This window comes from Fundulus heteroclitus, chromosome 22 (assembly GCF_011125445.2).
Source record: "Fundulus heteroclitus isolate FHET01 chromosome 22, MU-UCD_Fhet_4.1, whole genome shotgun sequence".
NCBI classification, from domain to species: domain Eukaryota; kingdom Metazoa; phylum Chordata; class Actinopteri; order Cyprinodontiformes; family Fundulidae; genus Fundulus; species Fundulus heteroclitus.
Genome location: NC_046382.1, coordinates 17,123,419 through 17,146,633, shown reverse-complemented (window position 1 = coordinate 17,146,633; position 23,215 = coordinate 17,123,419). Strand labels below are relative to the sequence as shown.

At 40.3% G+C, this 23,215-nt stretch overlaps 1 protein-coding gene across 1 annotated transcript; it reads right to left on the bottom strand.

Annotated features, from left to right (window-relative positions):
• Window positions 1-740: 740 nt before the first annotated feature.
• mertka (c-mer proto-oncogene tyrosine kinase a) lies at window positions 741-23,031 on the bottom strand. The gene is made up of 19 exons (XM_012859204.3): window positions 22,740-23,031; window positions 20,404-20,695; window positions 20,224-20,324; window positions 19,964-20,134; window positions 13,106-13,192; window positions 12,908-13,023; window positions 12,643-12,832; window positions 11,928-12,073; window positions 6,925-7,063; window positions 6,097-6,247; window positions 5,533-5,621; window positions 5,321-5,416; window positions 4,322-4,402; window positions 4,143-4,235; window positions 3,927-4,045; window positions 3,707-3,816; window positions 3,429-3,588; window positions 2,711-2,847; window positions 741-1,544 (listed from the first exon to the last, which is right to left on the bottom strand). Exons 1-19 carry the CDS (start codon window positions 22,810-22,812, stop codon window positions 1,097-1,099), a joined length of 2,799 nt encoding a protein of 932 aa, XP_012714658.2. The 5' UTR covers window positions 22,813-23,031; the 3' UTR covers window positions 741-1,096.
• Window positions 23,032-23,215: the final 184 nt, after the last annotated feature.

Genomic DNA, 23,215 nt, shown 5'->3' with positions numbered 1-23,215 from the left:
TATTGGGTTACACTTTATTTGAAGGGGTGTACATAAAACTGACATTACACTGTCATAAACATGACATAACACCTGACAACTTGACATTGACAGAGACAAGGTTAAGTTTAGGGCTTGATTTGGGATTAGGTTAAGTTAAGGGTTTGGGGTTTTGTTAAGTTAAGGGCTTGTCATAAGAAAGACATTTTAAACAATGTCCACTTTGCATTAATAGTGTCATAATTTTCCAAATGACAATTAATGACAACAGTCCTAAACATTCAAAAAGAATCATTTATGTTCATAACAGGTGTTACGTCATGTGAATGACAGTGTAATGTCAGTTTTATGTACACCCCTTCAAATAAAGTGTTACCAAATATTGGATAGGCTATCGATATTAGGCCAAGTTGTCAAATGGGTGTGTCCCTAATTTGAAGCACAGAGTAGTTGTCGTAATATTATTAATCTTACAACATTTTAGCACTCCTTTGAGTAGAAAACACACTTGAAGCATTTCCAAGCAAGATCGTTCTAAAAAATTAAAATATGTAGGGGTTTTTCAAAAAAAAACAAAAAAAAAAAACAACAAATTATATATATATATATATATATATATATATATATATATATATATATATATATATATATATATATATATATATATATATATATATATATACACCTGAGTGTCCTTTCAGTCAAAATAAAGAATTTGTAAGGTTATATTTTCTCCTCTAAATATCACATTGATGGAGCCATATAGTTCAGTCTCAAAGTACAATACTGTCTTTGAGCACAACATTTTATTTTTTACAACACAGGATTGTTTTATAGACATTCTGTACAGTTCTATATTTACACTGAAACACACAATTCAAAACTGCTGAGAGTTTCACAGTCCAGGGAAGCTTATTGAATGTTTTGGAGCTGACAAATATTTTCCTGAAGCTGAAATGTAAGCTTGCCATTTAACACTGCTCATTTAATATGACAAGAGAGGATCCTGGGCAGAAGTGACGAAGGGGCTTTTGGTGCAAACAGTCAGAACCGTTAGTGCTGCCGAACCTTGGTGAGAAGTTGATCACAGTTACCTACGCGATGCGTGGGCGGTAAATCATTTTAACAAGCGCAAAGTGTCATCTGAGCTGTGTTCCGCTGCCATCGCGTCCGAAGCCCCATCCTCATTTGTCCGACTCAAAGTATCCCTGGACAAAAGAGGAGTGTCCGCTGTGGGAGACCTCTGGGAGTTTTTAGAGTGGACCACCACTACGTAACGTTCACTGCCCTCATCCTCCTCCTGCCCATGAATGTCTGCAGTGACCACTCGGTTTTCTGCTGCCTGATGGCTGCAGGATGGGGAGGAGCTTAACACCAGGTCTGCCGCAGCCACCTCTTCCTGATCTGGGTCCTCTTCTGGAAAGCTGGTGTTAATGTAAATGATTTCTTCCCTGCTGGAAGCCTCTGGAAGCTTTTCTGTCAGCTTTTCCAACATTTCCCGCAGCTGGGTAAACAAGGGTCTGTCCACCGGATCGGCTCTCCAGCAGCTGTACATGATCTCATACCTAAATTAGGATTAAAAAAAAAAAGTCAACGTGAATCTAAATAAAATGTTAATACTTTTTCTAACTTTTCTACATGAAAAAAAAAACATTTGTTTGCTGGACTAGATGCTATCTCATTGCTATTCCATGTGAATTATAATGACAATAAGATCTTATCTAAAAGAAAAAAATACATCTTGAAAGCTTGAGGTATGGCAATTGCAACATCCGCTTCAATATAAACCAGGGATTCCCAAAGTCTGGACCAGATCTGAAACATGCAGGTACGCCGCTATGGAGGGATGGAGTTTATGTTGTTTTTTTCATTTCAATTGTTTACATAAATCGCTGCTGCATCTTTATCTTTATCCTGAAAAATAGTGCAATCTACTGTGATGTTTGAAGTGATTTCTAGAGTTATTTTTTTTTCAAGCTGTATGCAGACGAAATTTCGTTCCGTACGCACTTTGTGCATACAAAATGACAATAAAGATACTATCTATCTATCTATCTATCTATCTATCTATCTATCTATCTATCTATCTATCTATCTATCTATCTATCTATCTATCTATCTATCTATCTATCTATCTATCTATCTATCTATCTATCTATCTATCTATCTATCTATCCAGCCACCGCTGGTTTAGGCGGACAGCCACGTCCCTGAAAGCTTGCAATTGAGCCCTACTCTACACAGATCTATATACATTTACACTCAAATAGACTATTTAGACTTACTAATTAAGAATATCGCATCTTCACATTCACGGTGAGGAGTTAGACAAAGTTCGGTGCAGCTTTTTAATTTCAAAAACTGAGACATGCGATTTGCTGCCTGCATCGGCTGCATTGTATGCTGAGCAAAACTAATTGTGCTTCACTTAAAAAAACAAAAAAGGCCCAAGAAATAACTGTGAGACCTACTCAGAGAGACACGTTTCAGTCAAGTTAGTTGTGCAAGTGCTTCTTATGCTTTTTGGATTTAAAAAAAGGTTATTAATATGTCCTGTTGTGACATATTTAATATTACTAGATTAAATATGATTGATCTTACTTGCTGTTAAGATATAGATGAACAAAGCTGCATTTGTCTTTTCCACCAAATAATAATAATAATAATAATAATATTAATTAAACAAATCCATTCAAAACAAACATTTGGGTCGATGGTTAGAAATACTCACAGTTCATCCAAACAGTTGGGCGGCTGCTTCAACCTGTGGCCTTCAACAAGGTAGTCATAAATCTCGTGGTTCTGGACCCCCGGGTACGGCGTCATGCCTCGCGTGGCGATTTCCCACATGGTGACACCAAATGCCCACTGCAGACATTTTTCAAAGCAAAACATTATTTTGGATATTTGGGGCACCTTTAGGATCAGGCAAGCATAACAAAAAAAAAAACACAGTATGCAAAGAGTGGTACTCTGATTACAGAGTTGTCCAAAAAGAATAAAAACCTTTATAATCTGTGAAGCTGGGGATTCCTAGGATTTACAGCACATCACTGAGATCTTATCTTGTCTCATCCAAATATTTGATGTTGTTCCCTGAGCTGGAGGTATCAGTTCACTTTGATTTTAAATCTGACAAAGTGAAATCTACAGGGTCCATTTTCTGGTTTTCTTTTAGGGCTTTTCTTAAATGGGAATATAATAAAATAAAAAATTGAAAAGTCCTGATGTAATATTCTTAAAATATACCCACACCAATCAGCCGTTCCCTTACCCTGATTAGTCAGGCATCTAATATAAAAGACGACTGACCATTCAGCCTTCTGTTAAAAGGAACCTGGAAGCTTTATTAGTGAAAATAAGATTTTCACATTGAGTCACTTCTCCATTTAACAGCTGGTGCTTTCCAAGGACCACTGTTACAGGAAAAAGATCCACGTTGTACTTACAACATCACTCTTGACAGTAAAAACCCTGTCTGCCAGACTTTCCAGGGCAATCCACTTTACAGGCATCTTAGCTATCCTGCCCTGCCTGTAATAATCTCCGCTGTAGATCTTCTTCGATAGCCCAAAATCAGCGACACAGACCGTCATGTCGTCGCGCAGCCTGTAAGAGAAGCACAATCCCGGTAAAGACGGGAAAAGCTGTGTAAACCTCTTGACTTTTCCATAAAAGCAAATTTCACAAGAAAACAAAAAAAAAAAAACAGAACACAGGAACCCACATGCAGTTACGCGCAGCCAGATCTCGATGCAGAAAGTTACGACCGCTGAGATACTCCATACCCAAAGCGATGTCAACCATGAACTTCAGGAGAGTCTGAGTGGGTAAGTACTGTGCAAAGAAAATTGTAAAAAAAAGAAGAAAAAAAAAAGCAGACAGTATTGTTAATGTAAAAATGTTCTTCTAAATAAAATACGTGTAAATATTGGCTCCAATCTTACCATTGGGCTCTCTTCCAGGCGTGAATGCAGCAGGAAGGTGTGAAGATCTCCATATTTCATGAACGGGAGGATGACCATAGGCTTGGGAAAACGTTCAGCGCCAACATCCAAACACACACCTTAGACGGACAAGCGAACACAGAAAATGACCAGATAGGAACGGATAACCGTAAAGAGAGCAGCGGTAATACAGAGAGGTCATTGAGCTCTTCATACCGAGCAGGTTGATGACGTTAGGATGGTCGAAATCTTTCATGCAAGCCGCCTCGTTCAGAAACTCTTCAATTTCCCTTTGGGAGAAACTGTCCACTGTTTGATAGAAAAATGAGAGATAAATGTTTATTTGTCCTCTTTGTTTTAAAGATAATAAATGTCTATATAACCGTGATTCTTACATTTCATTGTCTTCACAGCGACTTTTTCCGACGTGCCGTCTGTGTGAGTCAATCTACCCTCGACAACAGAGCCAAATTCACCTGGGGAACAACAGAGCTCATTTAAGAAGGTTTTACTCTGCAAGAAATGTGATTTAACATATGTGATCTTTATTTATGGGGCCACCAGAAAGTACTCACACCCTTAGGTTTTTCTACATTTCGTCACATTACAGAGTCACTGATTTGATCATTCTTTATCCTCATAATGAGGAGCCAAACCCAGCTTTTTAGAAATATTGTTTATCCTATGTTTTATAAGTAGTCACACATCACACACTTGACTTAATAGTATGATTCAGCAAATTCGTCAGCAGTCATGGCAATAATTTGTGAGCATGTCTCCTCACTTGTCTTCAGGTATTTTCTCCCATTCCTCTCTGCAGATCCTCTGCACTGCAAAAAACGGAACTAAAATTAAGTAAATTATTCTTGAAATTAGTGCATTTTTTTCTTGATTTGAGCAGGTAAATAAGATTATTTGCCAATGGAATAAGAGTTTTGCACTTAAAGTAGGGACAATTCATCTCCATCATCTTATTTCAAGTGCAGAATATCTAAATACCTTATTTTAGGGGTAGAACTACTAATCCCATTGGCAAATGCTCTTATTTACCTGCTCAAATCAATGAAAAATAGACTAATTTCTAGAAAATGTTACTTACTTTTAGTTCCCTTTTTGCAGTGTGGAGCTCAGTGGAAATCCACCAAATTTTTTTGTCATTGCAAAGTCAAATACTAATGTAACTTAAATATAAAAAAAAATAAAAAATTTGTATAGATAAATAAGACAAGCTGTCAGGGAGCAGGTTTTTATCTAGCTCCTTTTAGGGCATTGTGTGATGTTTTATGTGTAGAAAACTGTCCTGAAATCAGAAATCAGAATAAGCCAGCACCGTAATACAGCGCAGAACAACTGAGCAGGTGTGAATACTTTCTGGCCTGAAACGGCTGCCTCACCTTCTCCTAAAACCTTTCCTATTGAGAGCCAGTTTCTTGTGATCATAACGTCCTGCAGCTTGGCCTGGAGTTCTTCACTTATACCAAGGTTCCCCACTGAACAGAAGAGGTGTAAAAAAATGTTTGTGTTGAATTGATATTTTTCTAGATGCCACCCGACACAAATAAGTGAAGAAATTGTGTTGTTTCCAACGAGATATTCAAAAACGTACGAGTGATCGCGACTTCGGAGCGACTGAAGGATCTCTGGTTTGTGTACTGTATGACCGGCAGTGACTTCTCTGCACATCCAAACTCCCGCCTGCAGGGGGCGACAGAAGAGGGAAAGTTTTCCACTGATGTCATTGGAATTTGGTAAAAACACAGCCAGGCTGGGTAGGATTCTTCACATCTAATATAGTTGTGAGGAAGCAATCTTGGCTGTTTATTCCTGACTTGACTTTCAGATATAATTTTTTATTTGCTTTTTCTATCTGTGCATCAGCCTGTGACTCATTCCTGTCCATTTCCCGAATAACAAACCTGAGTCATGGCCTTCACAAAAATCAAAAACCAGCAGCTGCACCATTATTATCTGCATACAACGGATGACTAACAGGAACCAGATACAGCTCATAAATGATAAGCCTACATTTTTTTTTTTTTTTACGTCCTGCTTCTCAAGAAATGTTATTCTAAAATCAATCACAAATGGGTTACATGTATGTAACAGGGGAGGATTTAAAGACTGAATAATCCAAACTAGGATAGTAGTTAATTAGTGATTGTCAGCATACCCAAAACAAGACACGGACGTCCTGTTCCGTACACACAGGACCACCCAGATGATAAGCAGCAGAAGACAGATGGCACAAAACAGGCCCACGATGACGGAGACAGCGTATGGGACCCCTGTGTCTGGGAGGGACGTTGGGATCACCCCTGAAACTGAGGCAAGAATATTACATTAAACGCAATGATCAAAGCCCCTGTAAAAAATATATTTATGTTAACATTCATTCTAAAAAAAATCTGACATTCTACTTATTTGAAGGATAGCTGACTACAATTTACTCTCAATGTTCTGTCATCAACTTTTTAATGATTTTTTTCAACCTGTATGCAAATTAAATTTCGTTCTGTACGCACTTTGTGCATACAAAATGACAATAAAGCTATCTATCTATCTATCTATCTATCTATCTATCTATCTATCTATCTATCTATCTATCTATCTATCTATCTATCTATCTATCTATAGCTAATTGTTAAAGCAAATTCAAACAATAAACAGCTGCCTTCCACTTTTCCACATTTAATCAACAACATCAAAATGCCCAATCAGAGCCCCTCTGGGCCGTGGCAACAGAAGATAAATGGTAATATTTCTAAACTAAGGTCCGAGATGGCAGCAGCAGTGCACTCCATGATTATTCAAACCTCTTGTAAAGGTGTGTAAAAAAGCCTCCAAGCTAGTCAAACATTTACTGCAAGTCGCATAGTGAAACACCTTTTTAAAAAGCAATCTTTTCATTTCACTGTGGGGAAAACAACCCCATGAATAGATAGATTGTACGTTCAAGAGGTGTTTTGTGATGAGAAGATGAGAGAACGGGGCTGCTTACTGTCCGCCGGCGGCACAGAGAGCCAGAGCGGCTGGCTGAGCATTCCGCTCCCAGCCTGCGTACATGCAGCCACCTGCACGCTGTAGGTCATGTTGAATATTTTCACATCTACAGTGGCAGCGGTCAGGTTAGTGTGGACCTAAAATAAAACAGAAATATAATGAAGACCTGGACCAGTCCTCATATAATATTTTGAATCAAAATACTGTTTAAGAATAACTCTCCTGTTTATTGACAAAGAAAAGGGTCAGAAGAAGTAACAGACAAAGCCAAGTTTCAATGCAACCCTTTAAGGTAAACTAAAAGCAAAAACATAACAGATCATGGAAACTGTAACTGCATGTGGAGGTGTTTTGAAGCACTTCCAGTATGAAACCTTTTTGGAAAGTCCTGAGAACTTTACACGGGGTATTAATGTAAACATCCTTTAAAAAAAAAGGGAAGGATGCATGCTCTCTGAACGCGCTCGTGCTGAACTTGAAGGAACATGTGACAGACACGGCCCTACATTTCACAACGCCGATGATACCGTCCCGAGGTGGCCGGTTTTACCAAAGTGCTGACGGAGGACACTGAACCCATGATTGGGACCTAACATGTTTGTGAAATCTAAAGGAAAGGAAACATGCAGTCAAAGGTTCCTGCAGAACGTTCCAAACTGTCAGCAAAAATTCAGGCAGAAGACGCTTCGTTACTTTAAACCAGACTAAACAGTTCCTGCTTCAAAATTAGATAAACCAAATGGCAGAACAATGAGAGAGATGTTTTTAATCCCGTTTTTCAATTCAGATCATACACCAGGGTTATTAAGCATTCAAACCGTGAAAATGTTTTTTGAGAAACATATCCATCAACCCTTGAAAAACAACAGTACACCTCATGAAAATGCTGGTTGCAGATGGTAAGAAATGATGATTTAAGACATGGAAAATAAGTGCTATACATGGACAGAAAGGCCACTCAGCGAGGAAGACGCCATTAGCCAATACGTTACATGAAAAGCCAGATTAGAGTTTGCAGCTACAGGACAAAGACTTTAATCTCTCGTTTTTTTTACTGGTGGTCTGATAAAACTAAAAATAAAGTGGCTGCCCATTATGATTGTTGTTACATTTGGAGAAAAAAAGAGGAAGCTTGCAAAGCCTGAGAAATAATACCCCAATTTTTAAAGAACAGGGCTGTCAGCATCTTGTTGTGTGATTGTTTTGGAGCACTTCACAAAATGTTGACAGTATCGCATCGAGAGAACTTGTGGAAATATTGGAGCGAGATCTCAGCGAAGAATTTACAGCTTAGGCACAAATGGGTCTTCCTAATGGATAGTTATTGTATTTGTTACAAAGTTGTCTTAGAAAGTAGTCAACGCCGCCACAAAGCCCTGATTTCTCCGGGGCTGAAGCCAGGCAGAACGGGCGTGTGAAAAAGGCAGCCTTCAAGGCCGGCTCTGTTCCACCTGTAACTCTCAGGAGAAATGGGCCAAAATTCACAAAGAACCAATCGTGAGAAGCTGATGGAAGGATACCCAAAACATTTGGTCCAAGTCCTACATTGTTTTTATCTTTATCGGCATTAAAAAATATTTTTGACTGAATTATTTGTCTCCAATTATTCTGACATTTAGCAAAAAGAAACAATATTGGTGTTCCCTAAAACTGGAAAGGTTTGATTTAATGTTAGACAGCGAGTAAACTAAAGGTTTAAGACTGTTCTTACGTTTTTATGTAAATATCTGGCTCAGCAGCACATCCCATAGGAAACACTTAATCACAAATTCTCCACTTCTGAGGTTTTCGTCTAAGCAGATAACTGTGAACAAGTTGCCTTTGTGTGTATTTGCCGTACCAGATGCAGTAGTGAGGTCACTGTCCTGCAGGACATTTTGACCTAAGGTATGCAACCTTTTGTATTCACACTTTGACCACTCAGATGATTCATTGACCAATGGAGAAAATCCTGACGTCCAGTTTTCATATTGTTAGCTTCCTTTGACTTCAGCACATAAAGGAAAGAAAGGAAACGGTATTGTAAGAGTTCCCTTTTACACACAAGTATGTACCTATGAGTATTTGATATTAAAAAGTAATGAACAATATACGTTTTGTTTTTAGCTAACGGAAAGGTCTTTTTCTGAATAAGATTCTGACTCAGACACAGATTCAGCTGTTGTTTCCCGAATGAAGAAAGCAATCACGATAATATGTAGTGAAACTCCTTCACTTTTGTAAGCGTTGAACTCTGGCTGACAGACAATGGAGAAGTTGACAGGAAAAGCATTTTCACTCTGTCACACTCCTTCACATAGTTGTACTTTCTGTAATGTCAACATGACATAACGTGCTGTGAAAAAGACCCCCACCCGGCGGATTTCTTCTGGTTTTGCCTCACTTGAGTGTTTCAGGGCCCATATTCACAAAGATTCTCTCAGAGAGCTCCAATCTTAGCCCAAAACTTCCTGCCAAGGAGTTTTAGCCCAAGAGTGATTAAGTGCCGTATTCACAAACAACCCTAAGACTAAAAGAAGCTCTTAGTGACATCATTTTAGGAAAAATCTTACAATTTCCTGAATTCAAAGATTTTTTTTTTGACTTTAAAGTTATTCACAAAGCATCTTAGGCCTTCAGAGAGCTCCTAAAGTGGAAAAATATTAGGAATAGTGAGGAGGACTTTTAGCGAGGCTAAGAGTGTCTTAAGCAGGGGAGATGGTGGAAACAGAGAGAGCTGATTGGCTGAACCACCACCTAAACAGTAGAGGAAATGAGCACATAAACTTCTATAACAATTATACAAGTATTAATATGTGGATAAGATAAAACTTTATCATCCCCATAGAGGGAAATTAATTAGTTTCAGCGCCCCGACGAATTTAAGGTGCAGCTCTAGTGAAGTATTTTCAATGAGGATTAATAAACAATAGGAACAATGTCGGAAAATCATGAGTAAAAAAAAATAAATAATAAAAAATAAAAAAATAAAATATATATATATATATATATATATATATATATATATATATATATATATATATATATATATATATATATATATATATATATATATATATATATATATATAATTTATAAAAATAAATAAAAGACGATAAGTATTTTCTGTATTGCATGATAATGTCTGTTCGCTTTTGATTGCTGCACGGAAAGTTTCTCACTTTCCACGCTGGTGCAAAGCACCAAAGCGCGCAGAGAAAAAGTTGCATTGGCCTGTGGCAGTATGCTGCAATGTCTGTGTCTTTGCGGCGTCATCCAGGGACCATTCTACTTTTCAACACTGCTCTATTCTCTTCCAGAGCTGTGTGCTTGGCACCGCTGCTGTCCAGTTCGGGTTTTTCCACCTTTTTTTCCCCTCCATTTTATGTTGGTTGTATTGCCAAACACAACTTTATACACATAGGCAGTTCCAGTAAAATGCTGACAGGTGAGGGCGCATTAATATCAAATAGATGAAGTGATAAAATGACTGGCGAGTGTAGATAAATAAGCAAATCAAAATAATGATAAAAATTTCTGTCGTCTCCTTACTCAGAGTCGCTCTCAGCAGCAATCTGAATCACTCTTAAGCCTAGGTAGGAATTTTTAGGCTCAGATAGGAGCTCTCTGAGAATATTTGTTAATATGAGCACAGATTTTACAGTCAATAATTCAATTTACTAGACAAAATATTATCCAAGCCAACCTAACCATATGTGAAAGGGTAGCCATCATCCTTTGTTAAATCACAAATTAACAGATTGACCACATCATAGAAATCTGAGGCTGCTGTCTTCTTGTTTCAATTGCTGAAGAACTGAAATAATTAAATTAATAAATTAAAGGAGTAGCGACTTGCAATTTCAGCTGAAACATTCGGATGGCAGGGATTAAATTTGGTGTAAATTTGAAATCCTGGATCCAGCCTGTCCTGCATCAACAGCTTGTGCTGCTGTAATGATTTGGCAGATATTTTCATTTAGCAAATTATGCTCCACCACAGCCTTGATTTAAAAATGACTCAAAATATGGCAGAAGAAAAAATAAGGAGAAACAATGGAGCTTCAGAGAACAGGAAATCTATTTGGAGCATATACAACAGAAAGTAATGGCAAGAAACCAGCGGGAACAAAGAGAACCGTGGGGAACATGTACGGAGGCAGGCTGGAAAAATGAAGCAGGAGACGGCTGAAAGCGATCAAGGGGAGATGAGGAGAATCAGCCGGGAGCAACGAAACAAGTGAACTGAGGAGGGGAGAGCGATGAGCCGAGGGGGAAACACACGGAGAAATCTAACTGTGAATATATCAAAATGTACATGGAGTCCAAAACAGAATCCACATAGAGAACTAAAACAAAAACAAACACCTGCAGAAAATAGCACAAGGGAATAACTGCAGAAAGCATGAAATAGGAAACTTAAAGGTCTAGTGGAAATGCATACACAAAAAAAAAAAAAAAACACAAAACACCTGGAGATCATGACATGCAAAGATGCAAACTAACTAATCTTCTACAGTTTATGAGTTAATCTTTTTTTTTTCCTTCCTTTCTTGTTTCCATGCACTTCTGGGCCCCGTTGATAGATAAGGTACATGAGGTAATATGAGCTCATAATTGGCCTCACACACTTTGCTTTGCTTTTTACTGAGGACAAACTATCAGCCTCCGCTGCGAGGCCTGCATGCATCACATGGGGCTCCCTGAGGGCGCAGGAGCTGCACATTTACAGCCCTCTGCTTTGCATTTGCAGCTGTGAGAGTAGATCTGCAGCATGAGGAGCAGCAACAAATGTTACAAAGTCTGACGTCGGAATTTTGGACAAATTGTTCTCCAGACACAATAGGCTTCAGCGGTCGCTAACTATCTCTGATCTTTTCTGAAAGTGTTTCCATAACCTTTTCCCGTCTGAGCTTGAATCTGTGTATATTTCCATGAAAGGACACAGACAAAAGATTAAAAAAAATAAATAAATAAGCTAAATTCTTTTTTTTTTTTTAACTCTGTATTAGATGTGCTCACCTTCTCTTGGGATCCTCCGTATCTCACGATGACATCATAGCCGCGCAGGATGCCGTTTATTTTGTCCTCCGGCGGAGGCTTCCACTTGATGACCAGCTGTGACTCATTCAGCTGCATGGTGACATTTCTGGGGTAACCCGACGGCACTGAGGACATGACAGGCAAAGACGGCTGAAATCATCGTAAAAAAACAATCAAGTGACTTCACACAGAGCCGGAGTCCTAGGAACAAAACGAAACGTAACTCTTTGTTTTGGTATTTGGCGACTTCCAGGAATGCCGTATCAAATCTCTCAACTACAATATTCCCCGCAGGGGCTTTAGGAAGGAAATTGAAAGCGGCTCCACCCAGTAGGACCTTTCTGTTTTGTCAGTCGGACCATTCCCATTTCCTGAGTGACCCAAAGAGAAAGCAACAGATTTAGTGGACAGCAATTTTTTTTTTTTTTCTCCCTGTAGTCGTACGAGGGATGGTTTCGCTGAGCCCATTTGGAAAGGGTCGCCGGCTCACTAATTACACACTGTTGCAATCCGTAAAACCCAGAGGAATGATGGGGGCATTGAGACAGAAACATAACTCTGAGGTTGTGGAAAGCAAACACATAAACAGGCTCATGTTAGAATGGGTTTATCTGTCAATTGTGACGGATTCTCTCATTTTACAGCCATTTTCAGCCTCGATCCGATCTAAGTAGCTGCCTAAGCCGTCACACACCTCCTTCTTTAGTGCTGTCCTGGATCCACGTGGAGAGTGGCGAGGCGCCCAGCTCATTGCTACAGGAAAGGCTCATGTTGTACGACGTCATGGCCTTCAGCCCGGGCACTTCGCTGTGGAACGGCGGCACCGTGACGTTGACCAGTCGGGTTGTGGTCACCTCCCCTTTCCTCTGACTCACCTCTTTAACCTGCGACGGAGCAGAGATCAGATCCGAGGACGTGAAGCTGCCGCCGCACGTCTCCCCCGGCAATGTGGGGCTTACCCTGATGTGACATTTGGTGAGGGGAGAGAAGCCGTCGTGCCCAGGGCTCCAGCTCAGTAGCAGCTTATCGGACCGTCTCTCCGTCACCGTAAGGTTAGCCACAGGGCTGGGAAGAACTTTTAAAGAAAGCAGTAAAACCGATTAACCGCCACACAAGTAGCACTAAAAATAACGCTAATTAAAACGTCTCGTTTTTACCTTTGATGTTAACGTTTGCTTCTCTGGATGTGGTGAGACCCTTGGCGTTGTGAGCGTTGCAGCTGTACCGGGTTTGCTTATCGACCCCTGCAGTTGAAACAATAACATCAACAAAAGTTGCACACTTTGGATATCATTTTTGCAATACTGCTGTGAAAAAAAATAAAAATAAAAAAAAAGCAGGAAACATCGTCTCTGTCCTCCTGATTTTGGCCAGCAACCCAAATTCTCTTGCAAGCAGACAAGGTCAAGCACAGCCAGAACTTTCTGCACGGACACACTGTGGTAACAATCCATTTTTTTTTTTTTTTCCTGGACGCGCACTTTCCCTCTTTTCAGCAGCCACAGATCTGCCCGGCTAGAATGGACATCTGTGGGATAATGTCCCCTTTTGTGCTCTGTTTTCCTGCATCTCCTCCTCGGAAACATTTTCACAAAGAGAGCAGAGCAGCCTGAAAACAACTGAAACGAACTAAAATTGTGCAAAAAAAAAAAAAAAAAGTCAATTAAGCTGATTTACACAGGCAAGCTGGCACCAGCCTTTTAGGAGATTGATGCATCAATACAAATCGATCTTTAAAGTGTGTTAGATGACTTTTCTGTGTGTTTTTACTCTGGTGCCTGTAAACAATTTGAATGCAACTCTCCATTAAACACAGATCAACCCTTGAAGAAGAGGCGTTAGGTCAAAACATATTCAGCTTGTTAGAGTGGCCCAGAGAAAGTCTGTAGATGTGTAAAGCTGATGGAGAGACACACAAAAAGTGGTGCAACTGTAAACTAGGGGAAGGGTGTTTCACAGTATTGACTCAAATGGGCTGAATATGAACAAAAACAAAAATTGAAGTTTGCAGTTGTGGTTTTATGGAAAACAGGAAATGAATCGAGGTCAAGTGTTGTCGTTTCTGCTTTTACTGTACTCTAAAAGCAAATCAAAACAAAAGCAATAATGCACACACACATAAAAAAACCCTACAAACTGTGGGTTTAGTCTCACATGGAAACTGGGACGAGGTTCAGAGTGAGCCAGAATAGCTCAGCGGCATAATGTGGACGTGTAATGCGCCTGCGGCAACCTCTAATTTTCAGGTTTGGGTTTTCTCCAGCCTCCAAGAGCAGCTTGGGATGTCGGCTGTTTTTCCATTTTCTATTCAGGGAGCAAATACAGTCCCCAGCTAACTGCACAGCCAGGTTATAACAAAGTTACAACAGAGTTTTTTCTAACGTCTTGGTTTTTGTTTTTAGAGCATTTGGCCTCTCAGGTAACAGGCTTGATCAATTCTAATATAGTTAGAACCAAACAAGAAAGTTGTTCATGTATTTCAGTGAATACATGGGAAAGCATCGATCTGGAAAGTGATGCTGAAGTCTCAAAACCTCGTTTTAAAGATGTCTTTTTCCACGTTAACACAGGTGGATTCTGTCATTGCTTTATAACCTTCCTGGAGGAGTGTTTCCTATTTTTAAGATGCTAGTTATCTTCCTGCTGCACAGCTGTCTTCTCTGCTGAATCACATGTTGCTCTGAAAAGGATTCATCTGTTTAATCTTTTCCACAAGGGCTCAGCATCCAGATCATTTTAATACAATTAATCTGTTAGTTTAGCAACACAGGAGACTTTGTTGCTATTAAATATAATAGTACAGTTGCACAGCAGATCGCAGAAAAATCTGCAATCTGCTGTGCAACCTTTTAAAAAAGTTTCTCAACTAAAAAACAAAAAGTTGTTGTTTTCATTTTTTCACGTTTTTCACAGATTGTTTTTTAATTAATGACAAATGTGGAAAAGAAAACACATTTTGGTAAAACAGGGGCCAGCAGATCCAGCTGACCCAATCACTAGATCATCAGTTTCTGGTCGGTCACCCTCTTGTGTTCTTAAATCAGGGAAGTTTCAATTGTTTCAACATCAGCAAAGTGAGAAACTCTCTCTAAGGACCACGAAGAATCAGACCTGTCTGCTGTTAAGGTAGTCACGAAAAACACATTCAAAGCCTCAAAATGGATAAGTCTTTAGATGTTATGAAAACAAAAATGATCCACAATTCCATTTTTAAAATCATGCAAAACCTAATTCACCACTGTAATAACAACAATTAGTTTTTTTGGGATCAGGGGCCTTTAACCATTGACTGTGTGCATGAGGGCGAGTTCGGAGCAGAGCAGAGTTTGCGCCGCTCTGTTATGCCAATATTTGGTCCTGCACCGAGCTCTGCCTGCAGCCTGCCAGCCTCTGTGTTCTGCCTCTCCTTACTGGGTGGTGGGCCGTCCTGTGAATGAGGCCTTTGTGCGCAGATCCAACCCCCGAACAGCCAGGCCCCTTGCACATGCCGGACCCGAGCACAGCGTTAAACCTTTAACCCCTCAGCTTCTGCTGATGGCAGGGCTGCTCAGCCTGCAGCAAACCGCGAGGGTTAGGGTTAACGACCGCAGATTAAATCTTATGCTTCTTGTAATGTTTACTCTGAGCGAAAGGGACCTAATTAGCCTGCATGTGCATTAGAGAGCTAAGAAAATATGATTGCCAAAAACGTCTGTATTCCTCTTCTCGTGTAACAAACAAGGATATCGCTTCTTGTTGACAGTAGGCTAGGACAAATCAGAGTTACACAGATAACTGCAGCTTTTATGCACCAGACGTTCATCCCTGAGTAGAGAAACCAGCAGTCTATGGCAGCCAGATTAGCCACAACAATAAAAAAAAAAGAAAAACACGGCCCTGAAATATGACTAAACTCGCCAAGACGTCACAGTCCAGAGGGGTCATCTCGTTTGTTCAGTTTGCTCCGTTTGTTCTTTAAACAGACACTTCTCTGACCTCGACTGTGTCAAAGGATTCATGAGAAATGTAATCAGACTCAAAGGAATGATTTATGGCATGAAACAGTCAACGTTCACTCAGTATGGCTGCTGACTTCTGTTATTATCAGATCAATTTGTTGTAGTTTGGAAATATTTTAGCTAAATGTGAGAGGGTACACAGCAAAAACGGATCTAAAAACAAGTAAAATGTTCTTAAAGTTAGTCTATTTGTCCTTGATTTGAGCCAGTAAATAAGATTATCTGCCAATGGAATGAGTATCTTTACCCCTAAAATAAGATAATTAGACATCCTGCACTTGAAATAAGATGATGGAGATGAATTGTTACTATTTTAAGTGGAAAAATCTCATTCCATTGGCAAATAGACTTATTTACCTGCTCAAATCAAGGACAGATACACTAATTTCAAGAAAATTTTACTTATTTTTAGTTATGTTTTTGCAGTGTACATATGCAAAAAAAATTGTGATTGCTAGCTAATGTTTGGTGTCTGAATATAGAACCTAAGGAAAAATCTAAAATCCAAAACTTTTTTTCTCACTTTTGTTTTATACTCCATAAGTTTGATGTCTGTATTTGTGATTATTTCAGATAATAATGCTAATTTTTGTATTTCCTTCTACGTTTAACTATAAATTCTCCTGCATAACCTTTTTAGAGGCCCACACTGCATTTTTTACGTTGTTATTATCAGTGGGAGTTACACATTTCACTTAGCTTCAACGAGAACAGAGATAAAAAATGTGCTATCAGTGCTTCGTCTATGGCTGTGATCCTCAGCCAAGGTCGTTCCGAGCCACAGCTCTCAACGTCACTCTTCTGAAACCGACGGGATTTCAACGAATTTAACCTCATCCGTATGTGATCTGTTTAAGTGTTCAAGTGTCAACGACTCATTGTTTGTCGCAGCAGAGGAAACAAAGAGATGTCCAATGATGGGTCCTGAGGGCCGGAGGTTGAGAAACACAGCTCTAATTTCCAGTTTAATATGAGCCATTACATATCCCTTCACCCTTCTGTGGCTTAAACTGAACTTATTAAAGCAACAGTTTATAACTGGAGTCTCTGAAAACTTACGCAGAAAAAGAAATTAACGCAACATTTAAAAAAAAAAAGATGCTATATTTGCGACTTAAAACTGATGACATATAAACCGGCTTCCTGGAATGGTTTCTCTGAAATCTGACACGTTTAGAAGAGCACCAAGAAGGAAACCGCAGTTGAAAGAAAGCCACAAGCTGTGTCAGGAGCAAAGCACGGACACAGAAGCCGTTCTAGTCAGAACAAACCAAAACTGACCTTTCTGGCCTATGTGGCGGAAAAATGACATTCCCCATTACCGCGAACAATCCCTGCCCACAGTGAAACATGGTGGTGGCGGCAGCACGCTGTGGGGATGCTTTGCTTCAGTACGCAAAGGGAAGCTGGACAGAGTTGATGGGAAGTACAAGGCAATCACGCAGAACACCAGTGGTTGTGGTAGGAGTTCATCTACAGCAAGACAATGACCGTATTCCTAGATACAGGGCTGCGACGGAATGACCACAAACAGGCTTAGATGGGAGGCAGCTGGACTTTCCATCAGTATTTTCCTGAAAATGTTTTGACGCCTGTCCAGGAACTGCAGTTGCTCAAGTGCGAGTCGCCAGAACCAACAAACACTCTTGGATATGTGTTGAGGAGAATTCGCACAGGCGTGCTACAATAGAACGGCTCAGATCAAAGCACAGTTATGGCAGAATGGCCTAGTCAAAGTCCAGATCTAAATTCAGTTGAGAATCGGTGGCAAAACATGAAAATCCATCTTCACAGATGGTCTCCACTCACACGACCTAAGCTATTTTACAAACACGAACTGTAAAACCTTTATTTTCTAGATGTGCAAAGGTGGGACACACGCCGAAACACTCGCAGCTGGTTTTCCCAAACAATTTACTCGAGCTGGCTCATCTTCATCTGCAGACAAAGGCTGGCTGAATTCATGTGAATGTTGAGATGTTCCGATTTTTAGATATATTTGAACACCATGTGTCATTTTACTTCCTCCTCAGAGATATGCACCACTGTGTGTCGGTCTATCACATAAAAAGCCCCATAAAGTTAAAATAGTTTGTGGTTTGAAGTAACAACATTCAGTAGGGACAAATACCCACAAGCTGGTGTTAGTGAGACCAATGTGTAAACCACCCACCTAGATGTGAAGCTACTCAGCCAATGCTCAATGTATTGTTCCCAGGAAGACGAAAAATGTGCATTGTTGTTATAGTAACTTGAAAAACTGACCGGTCGAAGAGAGTGCAGGAGTGCTGTCCAATTTTATACTGCTGGAAGGAAATCATATTAAAACTCACTTCATGCAAAAGAGCCCTGGTGCTGCAGTCAGTTCTACAGTTCATTAAAACCAGGTCTTTAAAACCATTATAAACACGTAAAACTAGTTCATTAAAACCAGTTAATCAAGACCTCAACAAACTGTGATGACTGACTTGTGCAAAAAAAAAAAAAAAAAAAGCCGTTACTATGTCTCCTTTAAAGCAACGGTTGCCACATTCCTTTGACGCCTTATTAGAAGTTGAAAGGGCAGGCTGACCCCAAGCCCCCTCCCCCGTCTGCACATCTGTTCAACACGTGGCGCATGGAAACATGTCTAGCCTTGTTTCTTAGTAAAGAATGCAAGAAAACTCTACAATAAGCTGCAACTGAAGCTTGATGACAAACATTACTGATTATTACTGATTATTACTAAACATGAAGCCTGCCACCAAAGCGTGAACCATCCACGGCCTCAATTTATAGACTATCACAACTTAAACGTCTTATGTGCAGGGCAAAACGTTACGACACACGTTTCCAGAATTGCTTCCACGATCTAACCATCTGCTTGCCTCAAGCGCATGTCTGCGACCGTCTCAGGAAGCTTTCAGGAAGCGTGCGGTTCCCACATTCAGCTCCTTCTCCAATGTGGCGCTGGCTGAGCAGTGTTGCAAAACGCAATCACCTATGGGTGGGTGACCACTGTTGAGCGCTTCGCAGAGCATCATGCTGACTAATCTGACCGCCATAGGCTGGTTGCAGCTGCTGAGGCAGCAGAGACGAGGCGGAATGGGAACCACTGGGAGGGTAGCGAGAACATGACCAATCTCCGTCATCCAGACGGGTTAAACATTAACTATGTGTTGATGATTATGTTGTTTTCACTTTCCGTTCCAGGACGGAACCGATGAAACGAAACCACTTAGTGATCCTTACCAGGTTAAAAAGCTTGTTTTAGTTTAACTGCGCTACACTTCTGGAAACCAGTAGATCCTTCACAAAGTCATCTGGATTTTGCTTAATTGATCTCTGCTGGTTGGAAAACAACCAATGGCAGGGCCTGGTGCCTTGTTAGTCATTTATTAGGCAAGGCAAGGCAAGGCAAGGCAAGGCAAATTAATTTATATAGCTCAATTCAGTACAAAGACAATACAAAGTGCTTTACATGATTAAAATATAGCAAAATAAAAGCAAGTAGGAATAAAATGTAGATAGAAAATAGAATAAAAGCAAGTAGGGATAGAATGTAGAAACAAAGAAGAACATTAAAAACAGTAAAAGAGTTTAACTAGAACAGTCAAAGGCAATTTTAAACAAATGTGTTTTTAATCTTGATTCAAAAGAACTCAGGCTTTCCGCACTTTTACAGTTTTCTGGAAGTTTGTTCCAGATAAGTGGAGCATATGAACTAAATGCTGCTTCTCCTTGTTTGGTTCTGGTTCTAGGTATGCAGAATAGGCTGGAGCCAGAAGACCTTAGTGGTCTGGAGGGTTGATACACTGATAACAAGTCTGTGATGTATTTAGGTGCTAAGCTATTTAGGCATTTATAGACTAACAGAAGTATTTAAAGTCTATTCTCTGAGATATTAGATAATATATAAGGAGAGCAGCTAGAACTTCTCAACTTTCACCATGAACAGGCAGACAGAGGGAGCTCATGACACGGTAAACTCAGATGGGAAAGGTTAAAGCGGACTGGACTGTGTGCTGATGGGTTTACCTTCCACAGACAGGTTGCTGGGGGACAGGACCTCGTCAGTAATAGCTAGTCCGTCACGGAGCCAGCGGATATAAACCGGCTCTGGAGGTCCCTCTGCGATACAGGTCAATGTGAAAGGTGTGTCTCTCGTCACATTCAGGTCCTCTGGCTGTTGCGTAATAGCTGGAAGACCTGGAGGAGAATTGAAGAAAGCGGCAAAATGTGACCAAAAGGCTATTGGCATGGGACGCCTCTGATGTGTCGATCTTACTCAAACCCACCTTCAACCTTCAGAATGATTCGCTGAGACCTTCTTATCTCATTGTTGAGAATCAGTGTGCAGAGGTACTCTCCAGCGTCCACCCTCTTCACTTTTTTAATGCTATAAAGGTAGCACACAGTGACACATTAATCTCCCTGCTCATCCACGTCCTTACGTTTCACCTCAGGATGCGACGTACATCACAGTGGAGATGTGAGTCTTGAATCCGTCTGTGAAGCTCTGGAGGTCGTTAAATGTCACGTGATGGTCGGTGGACAGGTCCTCGCCGTTCTTCCTCCAGCCGATGGAGGTGTCCGGTACCGTGTCGGGGATGTCGATGGAGCAGCTGAATTTAGCGTCCTGGCCCTCTGACAGCTCGATGGAGCCCACGGTGGGCTTGAACTGCAGCCGTCTGAGCTGGTCTTCTCTCAGATAAACCGGAGGGACATGGCGCCGAGTAGCAACAGGATCTGAGGCCCCCGATGGCTTAACTGTGCACAGAGGACGAGATGTTAGGATGTTCCGGATCACACGTTAGCATTATACAGGCAAAGAAATGCTGTTTTGATGTGGCGCACATTTAATAACGCTAAGCTTTACTGGACCAACGCCGTGTGGACGCTGATAAAAATTTTTTTTTTCTGTTGGAATTTATGAGAAATACTTAATACGGTTCTAACAAAATCAGTATTTTACGGAAGAGGATTAGGGCCACTCAAAAAAAAAAAGTATACTCAATTCTGACTTTTTTCTCAGAATTCTAATTTTTTTCTCAGAATTCTGAGATTAAAGTCAGAATTCTGACTTTTTTCTCAGAATTCTGAGATTAAAGTCAGAATTCTGACTTTCTCAAATTCTGAGATTAAATAAAAATTAAAAAAAAGTCTACTAATTTCTGACTTTTTTCTCAGAATTCTAACTTTTTTCTCAGAATTCTGAGAAAAAAGTCAGAAATTAGTAGACTTTTTTTTATTTTTTTGAGTGGCCCTAATCCTCTTCCGTAGTATTTCGATGTTACATTCTCTATTTTAATATATTTTTTTTATTCCTACCCTACGTTAAATTTAATATATTTAACTTTCTCACATTTTGTATCATTACAACCCCACGCTTTAATAAAAATGTTGAGTAATTTTGTGTGACAGACCAACACAAAGTATACCACATGAGTGTAGAGTGAAAGGATAAGGCTGTCAGAGACTTTTACAAATAAAAACCTAAAGCCCCTAACTAAAAAAAAATCTATCATCTATTTTGCTTTTAGTCTTCTAATTCCACCTGAGTGTGATTTATTCCCAGTATAAATCGATCCACCGAGCGCTGTTCAATCTAACATCTGCGAATGGAGCGCGGTGCCACAATCAGGACATAGCCATCCACCTAAACTTACAGGTTTGTTTAGACAGGAAGAACTTTTAGCCAAAGAAGTGGCCCAGAGACCCCCGGTAACTCTGGAGAAGCTGCAGAGATGAATGGGTCAGGGGAGAGAATCTATTGACAGGACAACTTCTAGTTGGCAAATCCAGTCTTTATGACAGAGCAGCAGGAAAAAAAGATTTGTTGGTGAAAGAAAGCCACGAGAAGCCCCCATCTGCAGTTTGCAACAAGCCATGTCGGGGACGAGTGTGGAACAAAAACACGTTTTTTTGTTTTACCTTCAAAGCACTGCGTGTGTGGCAGAAATCTTACATTGCTAATTGCCCTGAACAACATCTCTATAGCGAAACACGGTAAAAGCAGCATCATGCAGTGTGGATACTATTCTGGTGACAAATGTGACGGATGGATGAAGCTAAATCGAAGGAAATCCTGAAAACCTGTTAGAGGCTGTATAAGACTTGAGGACAGGGCAGAAGTTCACCTGTTAGTAGGGCAACGACCCTGAACACACAGCCAGAGCTACAATAGAATGGCCTAGTCAAAGTTCAGACCTAAATCCAACATGGTGGAGCCTGCCGCAACACTTGAAGACTTTATTTTCACAGATGCTCTCCATCCAACATGACTGAGGTTAAGAATGGGCAAATTATGTGCGGCTTAAAATCTTTCAGATTTTTAGTTGTAAAACATTCTAAACGTCCCTTCAATTATACACCAATGTGTCGATTCATCACGTGAAATCCCAACAAAGTACATCCATGTTTGTGGTTGAAATGGGACGAAAAGTGAAAAAGTTTAAGGACTTTTTAACTGCTTATCTAAGTAGTTATAGCTACACATTATCTGAACTTTTTTTTCCATTTATAAGCCTATAAAATGCATAAGTGGATTCACTCTAATGTGTAATGTTTATTTCTTATCAGAAACCGCGAATGTACTTTGAACAGCCTCCACCTGTGACTTTCAAACCCTCGAATAATCTAATCATTTTATGTTTCCTGAATCGCTTTTATTGCGTAAAAATCTGAATTTAAATGGCCCTTAAATTGCATTCCCCGGCGGGCACAGAGCCAGCTGCAGATCTGCTACTTCAGGGTCCGTGAAGTTGCTCGGGAAAAATCCACACTCTGCCCCGAAGAAAAACAAACAACTCACCGCTGAGAGAAGTCCTCAGAAGACAGGCAGCGATCACCAGGAGCCCAACTTCAGTCCACATGGAGTTTAACATCTTTTCCACACGTAATCCTTCAGTCCCACAGCAGCAACAGCCTGAGAAAAGTTATTTTCTTCTTTTTATTCTCTAAATATAAAGAGACTGCGTGTAACCGGAGGGTTCAGCTCCGATAAAGCGCAACATCCCCCACAGGAGTGGGTTCTACGCAGGTTGGAGTGGAGGTCTTGACTGGAAGGCTGCGTGCGTAATAGCTGCTGGAGAGAGGAGTCCGGTTTGGGGGCGTCACACACAGATGGGTCCCATAAAGGCGGGACTGAGGGCGACTAGAACACAGCAGCAAGTAAAACCTGCGGAGCTACACAGACTTAATATAATCAGCTTTAGTTTTGACTACATTTTAACTTCTGCTCTTTTATTACTGAAATTATTCTCACACCAAGAGCAATAGTGGCAAGTT